This window comes from Colletes latitarsis, chromosome 10, assembly GCF_051014445.1.
Source record: "Colletes latitarsis isolate SP2378_abdomen chromosome 10, iyColLati1, whole genome shotgun sequence".
NCBI lineage: Eukaryota > Metazoa > Arthropoda > Insecta > Hymenoptera > Colletidae > Colletes > Colletes latitarsis.
This window is the reverse complement of record NC_135143.1, coordinates 2,771,979-2,784,729: the sequence shown is the minus strand read 5'-3', so window position 1 is coordinate 2,784,729 and position 12,751 is coordinate 2,771,979. Positions and strand designations below refer to the sequence as shown.

The following is a 12,751-nucleotide window of genomic DNA, read 5'->3' as shown; positions in this document are numbered from 1 at the left end:
GGTAACACGTCACAAGTAAACTTGACGAGATCTACAAAAGTGTGCCGTTTTGATTTATAAATCGGCAAAATTAACGAAATCTATGCAAGGTATGAATCGGTACACGTTCCACTTCTGTTTTTCTTTAAACAAAACGTTAAACTTGATATATTTTTAGATCACACAAGATCACACACGCGTACTAGTAATGCATATTTTGTATCGTTATTTTTGACAACAGATACTTATTTAATCTTTAACGTGTTGTTAAGTAGCACGTTTAAAATTAATTCGTTATGTATTTGTAACCTTGAAATGACTTACAATTTCAATCACTAACTCTTCTCCATAGAATTCTAATAATCATACCAACCACGTTTAATTTTAACAAATACAATATACGAGGTGTGCAAATTAAGTAATGAGAGTGGCAACGTAGCGTTCGATCTGTCAACATTTGGGACGCGAGACTTGGAGAGACGGTAGGTGATCGTGTGATACGTCTTCGAAACACTTTTATACCCGCTAGTCATTTGGTTGTTCGTAGCAATTGTTTTTGTAAAACAGTTCTTTCTATTGGGTTCTAAAAATGAGTCAAAAGTCATGCTGATTTGCTTTTTCGATAGCCAGGGAATCGTTCACAAACAGTTTGTGCCTTAAGGCCAAACGGTCAATCAACACTTTTATCAAGTGATTCTAGGAAAACTTCGTAAAAGGGTCGTGCGTGTGAGGCCAAATATCAAGAACAACTGGGTGTTGCATCACGACAATGCGCCTTGTCACACAGCAATTTCAGTAAATGAGAGTTTGGCCAGTAAAATCATTCCTGTGGCTCCTCAGCCTCCTTATTCGCCTGACTTGAGTCTTTGTGATTTTTTCCTCTTCCCGAGATTGAAAAATCACCTCAAGGGACGTCATTTTGGGACACTCGAAAACATTGAAGCGGCTGTAACCGATCAGCTGAAGGTTATAACAGTATCCGAGTTGTAGCATTGCTATGAGGATTGGAAGAATCATCTCCAGCGCTGTGTGGCTTCCCAAGAAAGTTATTTTGAGGGGGACAATATTGAATTGTAATTCTATTTGAATAAAAAAATTAAAAAAAATCAGTCTCATTACTTAATTTACACACCTCGTATTTTCTGAAACACACAACTATAGTATTTATTTAAAAAAAAACTTGGCTGCTATCGCAATGTACAAAAAGAAAAGCAGGTATTAAGAAAATTTAAGAATGCAAGCAAAAAGTGCAACTTGACGACAGATAATCATGCGTCTAATACATAGACGCGCGAAGATTACAGAGATTAGAGTCGTCCCACAGGTTGGGAGCGCCGGGAATGTAAAGTTGTTGCTTTGTTGTCTCGGTAAACAGTAGGAAAGCGGTGGAAATTAGTCGTTCGGTTAGGGCCAGTGCCAGGAGTGGCACCGCGATAATTAGGTTTCACTTGGTTCGCTTTAATAATCCAGACAACATGCAAAGTGCATTGCCGGGATCCTTGCATCCGTGAAAGCATAGCGGAGCGTCTCGTGTGCGTGTCCAACATTACCATTACCTAACGCGGCTTGGCCGCGACTGGTGGGTGACAAATTTTGCAAGGACAGCCGGAATTATTAATGCCTTTTCCGCGGAGAGGCCGAGACGAGGCGCGAAATTAGCAAGCCCGAAAGCGGTACACGGTGCGCTACAAGCGAATTCCAATCGAGATAATGAAAATTAACGACGTTAAAGCGACGTTACGCTCGTAATTAATTATCGTGGCCCGTTTGCTCGTTGTCGATCGGCTCTTGGCACGCCGGACCCTTCCCACAGGGAGAGCCATAATCGCGATATCAATCCTTCATTAATTCCTCACCGAAGGACGCCACGTCGAAACTCTTCTACACAACGCCGCGATTAATTCCTCAAGACGCTTTATAGTATATCTATATATGCATGAACCACCGGGTCTATGAATTATACATCACATCGCTGGCACCCTCGCTGCGAAGTTTCTTGCGGTGGATGATCGTTCTTGCACTCACCGAGAGAGATAAGACAAATAAACTCCGCTCTTAATAAACGCGACCTTTGAAATCTATTGCGAATTTTTATTTGGTAAAGAACATCTGGAAACTGGGAGATCGATTGTTCATTAAATTCTAGAGATTAGTTTAACAGCTGGGCACGTAATTGTCCCCGTTCTTCTATTGTCTTTCTTAACTATCGAGGCTCATGTATCAAACTATTTAGGCAAACCGAACCGAGTGTAATAAACTTCCTTATCTTGTTTACCCTTCGTCGAATTTTCGCATCTCTCTTTTTCAACGTACCATGCACTATGCTGGAATTCTACTCTCCTGATAATGTGAAATCGCATCCTTTGCGGCCCACGCATCACGTCAGAGACCGAATTATGCTAAAATGCACTGTATTGATTCCAATGCACAAACACTTGCGTAAAAATGTCCCAAAATTTTCATTTAGAAATAATTTGAATAAGTATATTTAATTTTATATTACGAAACTACAACCTCTGATCCAATTTTATTCTCACAAGTTTATAATCGCATAGTGCCGATAATAAACAAAATAAGTATACACGTTCCCTTTTTTTAAATACGAACAGAACAGACATTAAACTTGTTTTTATATTTACATTATATATTCGTGAAAATGTATAAGCACGCGTAATTAAAATTTTAACGCGGTTAATGAGAATAACGAATACTTTTGTTGAAATTTCAAATCGTGTATTCTACACCTGGTATTTGGAAGTGTCGACTGCAAGGAAACACGCGTGAAACACGTGTACAGAATCACTTGTAAAAAGAAAAGCCTCTTGAGAAACAGGGCTCAATTTCAAAGATTTTGAAACTGGTAAATATTTGCGTAAGTTGTTAAACAACACATTTTCAGAAATATTACTTTAACAGTGTTACAAAAATTCCTATTCAACATTTTCTAATTGATCAAAAAACTATATAAATTCAATGGTAATAAAGGTTTCTTTCTAATGTTACATTTAATTGCCATATTTAAAAAATTCTATAGAAAAAATATTACAATTAACACAATTATGAATAAATTATAGGCTAAAACAAATATTTCATTATTTGCATAACCGCTTCAATTTGTAAAATGCAGACTCTGACATAATTACATCCATTATTAAGTACTGTGGATCTTCTGAGTCAGGTTCGGCATTTGTAACTGTTGTTTCCTTATACAACCATGTGGCGACTGTACCACCAACTTGTACTCTAATACGTTTTGATATTAAATTAGCAGCATTCAAAATTTCATTCTCTATTTTCAATCGTAACAGATCAATGCCTGTCAATTCAACAGCTGAGACAGGAAATGTATCCTCTGGTATGTCCTCTTTTTCATCTGTATCCTTCCTAGCAATATCACATTTATTAGCAACATTAATTACTAACTTACTTTCATCTAGCATTGGTTGTATTGTTTGTTTAACATGTTGAATTTGTGCTTTCACATCAGGATGACTCATGTCATAGACATGAATTATAATATCCTACAAAGAATTAAACAAATTAAGAGGGAATTCTTCAAATGTTTTAAAATAAATAATAAATAATATAATTAACATACTGCATTTATAGCATCTTCTAACGTTACTACAAATGGTTCTATTAAAGTTTCTGGCACATCCTGAATGAACCCAATAGTATCGATGTACAGTACTTTTAACTTATTAGGGAGAAATCCTTGATGAACTGTTGTATCTAAAGTAGCAAATAATTTATTTTCAGGTTTCAACGACGCATCTCCTGTTAATGCTTTTATCAGCGATGTTTTCCCAGCATTTGTATAACCAACTACAGCAATACTTGGGAAACCATAACTACGTCTTTGACTTTTTATCATTTTTCTGTGTTCGCTTAACTTCTTAAGTGCATTTCGTAATTTCTTTTCTCTACTTTCAAGCAATTTCTTTCTTTTTTCATCTAAATTTATTCGCCCACCATGACAATTAGATAAATCAATCATTTTCTTCCTTATATATGGAATTTCAGCTAAGGCTACTTGCAATTTTGATTCTGTAGTCTTTGCATGTTCACGAAAAATATGAATAACTATAGAATAACGATCATAAATTGGCAAATTAAAAGCTTTCTGTAACTCAAGAATTTGTACAAACTTCAATAAATTTGTGCTAACAAATATTGCTGTAACAGTTGCACAATTTCTAATATCTTTTTTCAAAGTCTCAAGAGAACCTTTACCAACTAACTTTTTCTTTTCCAAAGTTAATAAAGGTACAATCTTTTTATCAACTACAGACCAACTTGGTAAAGTGTTAATAAGTGCTACTGCTTCGTTCAATTGTAATTCTGGTGTAGTTTCTCTTCTTTTATTAACACCCCATTTTATATAAGGCTGTAAAACAAATACTCTATGCCCATGCGTAGCTGATCCTAAATAATCTTCAGACAATTGTGCATAAATATCCTTTTCTTCTTCACTTTCTTCGTAGCCTTTTAATTCTATATTAGAGTCATGTTTAAATCGAAAGTCAAAATTTAATACAGTACATTCTTTCTTTCTGTATATTGGTTTCACTGCATTATAATATTGAGACTTAATTTGTATAACACAAAAGAATTTCTTTAGACACTGCATCATTGAATAATTTATATGATGTCATAACCTTACAGTTATTAATCAAGTAATAATTTGAGTTTAACTTTTAAAAGGAATAATTGTAAATTATCAACATTTTATTATACTTCTACCAATATTTTAACTATATTATAATATTTTTATATAAATTACAATATATATAAAATATTACTCATACGAAAGTATTAATTTCTCGAATTATGTACGTCCATAACCTTAAAAAATACATTGCACTTGTATGATGTATTAAATTAAAGCATTGAATACTATATTAAAAAATTACTATGTATTGTAATAGTCAATATTCGTTATACAACAATTGTAAATTTTTCTTGACGTTGTAGTTGTAATTGTATAAATTTATTTGTAAACAAAAAGTAAGTAGTTATATAAACTTCACAAATAGAATTAATTATAAGAATAATAACACTATGAGAAGTATTACAAAATAATCCTAATCGTTCTTGAAGTCTTATTTTAAACAGTTTCATACATTCTGTATTTTATAATAATGTATTTATTCACGCACGCCAATTTTCAGATCGACACAATTTCGTAATCCGTACAGATTCCTACCACGTGACTAATTCAGCTTATCACAAAACTGACAGGGCATTAGTGAATCGGTCTTTAGAGCTGCGAATTGCGACTGTTAAAGATTAAACGTCAAATTTAATTTAATTGTTTATCAAAATGGAACCAGGAATATTAACGAAAGTTTTGTCCGACTTTTTCACAACTGTCGATGGAGAATTAAGTTTACAAAAAGGGGAATACTTTATGGTAATTTTACACGTATATGCTATGTAAACATTTTCATATAACCCTATGAAAAATAAATTTGAAATTATATCTATAATCATTATAAAACTGAAACAGGTACATAGTGTCATAGATAAACACTGGTGTTATGGAGAATCTCGTGGCAGGTCAGGAAAATTCCCTTCAAGTCATTTACATAAAGTAGATATACCGAAACTGCATGATTCGGAAACTTTGTTTGTTTCAATTGCTGCTTTTCCAGGGCAGCAGGATGGAGATTTATCTTTTAAGCAAGGTAATTTGTTTTAATGTTTACAGAATACCTAATTTAAACATTTAAAGAATTTATTTTAAACTGTATATCATAAAACTAGGTGAAATTATTATTGGAGTTCAAGATATTGGATCCGGATGGTATTTAGGACAAATAGATTCCATAAAAGGTATTTTTCCTTTAACACATGCATGGCAACTTGATTCTAAAATATTAAAGGTATGTTTTGTAAACATTGTTTATTGTAAAAGTAAAAGAATATTTGAAATCAGAGTTAATAAATCTTATATTGTTTTAGAAAACTTTAGAAAAAAAAGCTGTAAGGAAAAGGGCTAGAATAAAAACTAGTTTAAAAGCACAACTTGAAGGTGAACTTAATTTAGTGGAAGGGGAAATAGTTACTGTCACAGAAATTCTTAATGATGGTTGGTGTCGTGGTTTGACAGAAGATAATAAAGAAGGAATATTTCCAGAAGGATTTGTATCTTATATAGATGATACAGATGATCAAGTAGATCATACCACCCCTGCAGAAGACATAAATTCCTTTCCTACACCAATAACTTACAATGAAATGATATACAAACATATTGATGAAACAACTATACAACCTTCTATTGAAGAACCTGCACCAAATTATTTTGACTTATTTCCTCAATATAAAATAACTGTATCAGCTCCGACAGAAGACACTACAAAGAATAGCAATTTCAATACGTTGGATGTAAAACCATATGCCATAACTTTATACCCATTTAGTGCTCAGTTTCCAAATGAACTTAGTTTTGGAGCAGAAGAAGTAATACATCTCATTAAACATATAGATTCAGAGTGGATAGAGGGTACGATAGATAACCATAAAGGCATTTTTCCTGTATCATATGTTAACATTATAGTAGACTGCATTGAAAATAACGGTGAACAAAATTTTGTTAACCAAGATGTAAGTACTACGGAATACAATGAATTGATGCCTGGAACTCAAGTAAAAGTGGAGCACACATTTAAAGCTCAAATGGATGGAGATTTGAGTGTTATCGAAGGTGATATAGTTACAGTGATCAATATGGCAAATTCTGACTGGGTTAATGTCAAAGATCAGTCTGGTAAAATTGGTTTATGTCCAAGAGGATACCTAAGTTCTTTAGATGCAGAATCATTTGATGTTGCGCAAGACGTACTGGGAGATTTTGTTGTAATACGACAGAATGAAGCGAGTTCTATGGGAACAGAAGAACTAAAGTCAAAAAGACGTTCAGAACCGCACAGACCCGCACCACCCGTGCCAGCACCTGGTAGAATCCCATTACAAAAAGATACAGCAGATAATGAAGAAACCTTGGAAAACATTAATCAACAAATCGACGTTGCTGGAAATAATAATATAGAAGTTAAACAAAAAAAGGCAGATCAAAGGCAAAATGTTATATCAGAATTAGTCCTTACAGAAAAGGAATATGTTCGTGACTTAAACTTAACATATGAAACATTTAATTTGTATAATCCAAGTTCACTTGAATCTTTAGGAATAGATGTGGCTACCCTATTTGGTAATATCTTTGATGTTATTCAAGTTGCTGACGAATTGCTAGATATGATATTAAAAGCAATGAAAGGATGCGATGAAGAATTACAAACAATTGGCCCCTGCTTTATAAACATGTCTGAAAAATTAAAAAATGTCTACGTTAAGTATTGCAGCAATCATGAAGCTGCATTGGTTTTGTTGAAGAAGGTTATATTTTATATACGTGATGTATATAAATTGTGTGTTCTATATCATTCTATATATATTCTTACATTTTATGATTTCAGTATGAAAATAATGAAGAAATAATGACAGTATTCAACAAAGGTATTGAAACATTAAGGTATCAAGTAGCTTGTTTCGATATGAGCTCTATTCTTATAAAACCAGTACAAAGAATATTGAAATATCCTCTTATTTTATATGAATTGGTAAAGGTCAGTATTATGTGTATGTATATTTTATGTTATTGTAATGAATCAACTTGCGCGCGTGTGAATATGTGTGTGCACTATGATCTTTTTTGAAATCATATAGCTGTTTTTTAGTGTACCGAAGACAACCATCCTGATAAATCTGTAGTCGAGGAAGCATGGAAGACTATGACAGCAGTTGCAAGTCACATAAATGAGTATAAACGTCGGAAAGATTTGGTAACGAAGTATTTGGGCAATGATAATACATTAATGAGTAAAATGTCTAAACTCAATATGCATTCTGTTGCAAAAATGTCTACAAGATTAAGTACACGATTGTCTGCAAGTTTAGGATTAACAAATGTTGCAGTTGATTCAGAATTTGAAGAACTCGAAAAACAGTTTAGATCTATAGAGAAATGTACTTTACAATTAGCTAAAGATGTAGAACAATGTCTTACATATTTAAGCGACGAAGCTATTTCTGGAGAAGTAATAGCAGATTTCTTGATTCAGTACTATCAAGGAACACCAAATATTGAAGCAAAGAAACTTAGGGACATACGGTCCACAATTTGGTCACAATTCATTCAAGAATTAAAAACGTGTTTGAAGGATAGAGTTAGTGCACCAATACATTTTTTGGCAATGTTATTAGAAGGACCTGCAATGTTAATAACGAAAAGACATGACAAATTACTCGACTATGATGCAGCTATTTCTAAGAGTGAGAAATATAAAGAATCAAGAATTGTAATTATATTATATTAAACTACATTTCTCTTAATGCTAAATAAATTCTAACACGTTCTAATTGTTTGCATATAATTAATATAGGCACAGGATGAATTGGTAACAACAAAAAGTAATTACGAGGCATTAACACAGCAATTGTTAGAAGAATTGCCAATTCTGATTAATGCAGCAACTGAAGTATTAGTTAATTGTATTGGTGCTTTTGCACAAGCTCGGAAACTTTTATGTGGAAAGATTACCAAGCGTTATCTAACCTTTTGTGAGGTATTCTACATAAAGTAGTAACTAGAACTACAAGCATTTAACACGTTTGCTGCCGCATGAGATGTCATATGCTGCGTCGACAATGCTTTGATAGTGGCAGCGAACGTGTTAATAGGAAAATAACTAACTTGCCTCTTTACTTGTAGACTTCGACTCAACTATCGTCTCAAGATATTTTAGAATCATTTTTAGTTAATCACAACTTATTGTGGAATCAGATAACACGGTTTGCGTTTGCTGGATCAAACCCAAGAATAGAAGAAGCAGAACCCGCATGTCCACAAAGTGAACGACAAAGAATTAAGTTGAAAAACAAATATTCTAGTGATAAGTTATACATCGTTACAGACAATATAGTAAGCACCACATCTTTGGATATGGGTGCAGTACGTGGAACCTTAGTTGCAGTAATAAAGAAACAAGATCCTATGGGTGATACAAGTAGGTGGTTTGTAGATAATGGAGTTATCCAAGGATTTTTACCAGCTAAAATGTTACATCTGCAACAACAACCGCAAATTACATTATCTGATGAAATTAGCACTACAAATAAATTGTATAATACATCAATGCCTGATTTAATTTGCATGGATTCTCCTGTGAAAGAGCAGGGGAGTACAGCTCAATCGCATTTGCAAGAATTACTTGATCTCAATATCAGTGAAAAAGTGAAAAAGGAGATCCACTGCTATGGCAATATTGAACAAATTCCTAGAGTTCAACAATATCAAAATCTGAATTATGAAGTAAATAACAATATATTATGTATTATAAAATTATTGTCAAAAGATGCTTCATAGTTTAAAATTGCAATCGTTTTTTTAGTTTTATTATGCAGAATATGATTTTTTTGAAAATATTCTTGGAACATTGTCTATCGTTAAAGGACAAGCTTTAAGACTAGTTAGACCGCACGATGAAAAGGGAAACGACGAATGGTGGCTCATGGAAGATCGTTATGGTAATAAAGGATATGTACCTAAGAACTATTTACGTGAACCATCTGTGGCAAAGCAGTAAAATCAAAAACATTAATGTCTTCGCTTATTAATACATCAATATCTTCGTCTATTATCTTAAGTACAGTACTCGTCCACGATATAGGCAAATATCGTATCCTCTCTACTTATCCCCACAGCGTACTGTTGGAACCCAGCACTCGCTGTACTGGCGAGTGTGCCTTCCTATGGACGGTTCCCCAAGATAGCGGTGCACTTGACGCTCGGTCGTCGAACATTGCCATACGATACGGGTTCAAATTACTACAGGTGCAATAATACAAATTTTTTATTTTTCCTTTTCTTGTTTTTAAACTTTTAACATGTCTGTGGAAGTTTTCTGATTTAACTAAGATCAAGTACAACATAATTTTTATTATTGTTTTTCATAAATTATAATATACATTTGTCCTTTCTTTAAAGTATATCCTCATCTGAAAAAAGGAAATGTAATTCAATTGACCTATCATTTATTTGTTGAAATCGTGAGACAACTCAGAGTAAAATAAGTTGTTTAAATTCACAAGTTGCATCTTTTTGAGTCATATCACTATTGCAGTAAACGAGCGATACATACATATATGTACTGAAGTTATGATACGATTAACTAGTACATATACAATAATAAATCAACAACGAAATTTATCTTTATTTTTGTTCTTCCTTCTTTCAAACTTCATCAATATATTCGTGACACTTTTCTGATTAAAATGACACTAAATACGATATACAATTTAGATCCCATTTACTAACGCAATAAGCGATCAAAGGCATGGTGACTCCACGTCAACTGTATCGAAACACAGGCGACGTTTACGGGAGCCTATACAGAATCAGTATTTCATTCTACGACCTCTACCAAGAGAGGTAGAGGTCAGAATTAGAACACCGATTCGGTATAGGCTCGCATAAACATTGCCTGTGTTTCGCTACAGCCGACCTGAAGCAAAGGAAGTGATAGCAAATTCGGCGATGCTCGGGTGCTCAGTCCCTCTTTGTCATATGCTCGCTGTTCTTTTCTACACTCGCCGCCTCCAGTAGGCGTCAACAAAGTATCAAGAATCGTTTCTCGTCCACAATATAGCCGAGCGTTGAGTCCCGAGAGCGTCGCTTCTACACTCTGTCTGTATAGAGATATACTGTATTTACATTATTGCCTTAATCTGTTATGTTGATAATATTGGTACTTTAATCAATTATATTACTAACGTTAATACCGTAATTCATACAATTTTATATTCTACTAAATTTGTTTAATCAATATTCCAATATTTATTAGTATTGAATACTATTAAGTATATTTTTACAATTAAGAGTAAAGATGTTTCGTCATCTGTAATTTTTTAGAAACATATTATTGTACAATGATTCTTGCTTATATGTTTTAGACTTAAATATAAATAATTTATTTGTACATATACGTGTACAAAGGCAAAAAGTATATATTACAACTTCATCTGCTAAGGAAATGTATTACTTCTGTGATAATATTAGTATGTTTCAATGTGAATGTACTTGTATTTTTGTTATAATTTAAATATATTGTTACTATTTGAATGTATATTTTAATTAATTTAATAAATAATACCTCAGTACAATTTCAACAATATTTTTTTAATTGATATGTATACATAAATGTAAATGAAGAGATATATTTGATATTTATATAAATTACATAGGTTTTGTAAAATTCTCCCGCAACCGAAAATAATTTTTCCAGAACGATTTGAAACTTTTCAATTTCGCCCAAAATTTCAGCACTTACTCGAATTTTTTCTCAAAAGTGCGTAGGATTTCGAGGATATGTTTATAAAGAATGATCTGAGACTTCTTTTAATAGTTATTTGCCTAAGCAGTCAGTTTTCATTGATCTATCTAACGATGACGTACACGATACGCGTTATACGATGCTCGACAAACCGTAACTTACAATTAGCCGTATCAGCATACGTACGAATAGGATTTTCAAACTCAATTTTCTCGAAAACTAAGTTTTAAATGAACAAATTTTATTCCATATTTTGTTCTTATTTTTTCATAAAGAACCATCTCGTGCCCGCTAATACATGTTATTCGGCCGCATCCTGTATGTAAAATTAATTCGATTGAGTTCTGTGCGTCTGAAAGCCTGCAAGCAAACTAAACATATCGAAATGTGTAAAAAATCTATTTTCTCATAGTAACATTTCTTATAGCAGATTGAAAGAAAAGAACTGAATTTATACTTACTTTATTATTTGTCAATTAAAGAATAAGCTCACACATTCTCATTTTTTAAATCTATCTATTGACACAAATGTAGCAGTTCGATAATTTTATTAAAAAAAGTACAATAATTAGAACTTAAATTACAAAAATTATACATGGTGAAAGGTTTAAAACAGAATAATTGTGCAAATTACAGTTTATAATTAACAATTTACAAATTATAACTAACTTTTGGTCTAAACTTTGGTGTAAACTTCCATAAAAAAAACATAATGTTCGATGACGTTAGCGAAATTTCGAAAAAACCACCTTTCCGGGGTAAGACGGGCCAAGTTATTGTGAAACACCATTTTATGTATTATAATTAACTCAATTAAATGAACTACCGGCAGAAAATATTATATTATACTTATGCGGAATTAATGTTTTCATATTTTTATATCTCGTTTTATCTAACTAAGATGTAGGATTAAACAAAGATGGGTTAATAAATTATCACGAAAAAGGAATCACTATCATATACAGGGTGGTCCACGTAACTTGTGCAGTTCTATAACTTTCAAAATATGCGTTGCACGAAAAAATTTTGTTTACAAAAATTGCATGATTTAAAAGAGTACATTATATAATGCATTTATTTTTTCTATACGTAGAGGCGTTTCAGAGATTTGAAAGTCAACTTTGTTTTTTTAAATAGAATGCTATATTTTTTGTATGAAGATATGGAAGAATATCGAATTCTGAGTAAAAAAGTATTAACCTTTATTAGCCCAAAACCTAATAGTTAACGAGTAATTTCACTTTATTTCTTGATAATTTTCTTCGCGTAATATCAAATTGGAGACTCAACCTTATCATAGATTTCTGTAGGACAGTAATCAAGTGTGTATTATCAAAGTGTATAATCGAAGTGATTGCAATTATTTTTGACGAAAC

At 32.6% G+C, this 12,751-nt stretch overlaps 2 protein-coding genes across 5 annotated transcripts; one reads left to right on the top strand and one right to left on the bottom strand.

Moving 5' to 3' along the window:
- Window positions 1-2,965: 2,965 nt before the first annotated feature.
- On the bottom strand, window positions 2,966-5,196 carry LOC143346031 (putative GTP-binding protein 6). The gene is made up of 2 exons (XM_076773750.1): window positions 3,578-5,196; window positions 2,966-3,500 (listed from the first exon to the last, which is right to left on the bottom strand). The coding sequence occupies exons 1-2, from the start codon at window positions 4,610-4,612 to the stop codon at window positions 3,072-3,074; spliced, it is 1,464 nt and encodes a 487-aa protein (XP_076629865.1). The 5' UTR covers window positions 4,613-5,196; the 3' UTR covers window positions 2,966-3,071.
- LOC143346027 (rho guanine nucleotide exchange factor 38) lies at window positions 5,150-10,874 on the top strand. Of its 4 annotated transcripts, XM_076773744.1 has the most exons (11): window positions 5,150-5,392; window positions 5,489-5,538; window positions 5,634-5,666; window positions 5,746-5,864; window positions 5,944-7,380; window positions 7,461-7,610; window positions 7,722-8,342; window positions 8,427-8,609; window positions 8,756-9,355; window positions 9,435-9,570; window positions 9,748-10,772. In XM_076773744.1, the coding sequence occupies exons 2-11, from the start codon at window positions 5,520-5,522 to the stop codon at window positions 9,927-9,929; spliced, it is 3,480 nt and encodes a 1,159-aa protein (XP_076629859.1). In that variant the 5' UTR covers window positions 5,150-5,392; window positions 5,489-5,519; the 3' UTR covers window positions 9,930-10,772. The 4 variants fall into 4 exon arrangements, 3 of the variants coding, with proteins under 3 accessions (XP_076629859.1, XP_076629857.1, XP_076629858.1); XM_076773742.1 differs by having other exon boundaries at window positions 5,489-5,666; XR_013080368.1 differs by having other exon boundaries at window positions 5,151-5,392; window positions 5,489-5,666; window positions 9,435-9,697; window positions 10,757-10,874.
- The last annotated feature ends 1,877 nt before the right edge of the window (window positions 10,875-12,751 follow it).

Bases quoted from the DNA above. Each gene is read 5' to 3' on its own strand.
- LOC143346027 (XM_076773742.1), top strand. From the start codon at position 5,303: ATGGAACCAGGAATATTAACGAAAGTTTTGTCCGACTTTTTCACAACT. The intron at 8,343-8,426 runs GTAATTATATTA...TAATTAATATAG, and splicing joins AATATAAAGAATCAAGAATT to GCACAGGATGAATTGGTAAC. The intron at 9,571-9,747 runs GTAATAAAGGAT...TTATCCCCACAG, and splicing joins GCTCATGGAAGATCGTTATG to CGTACTGTTGGAACCCAGCA.
- LOC143346031 (XM_076773750.1), bottom strand. From the start codon at position 4,612: ATGATGCAGTGTCTAAAGAAATTCTTTTGTGTTATACAAATTAAGTCT. The intron at 3,501-3,577 runs GTATGTTAATTA...AATTCTTTGTAG, and splicing joins TAGAAGATGCTATAAATGCA to GATATTATAATTCATGTCTA.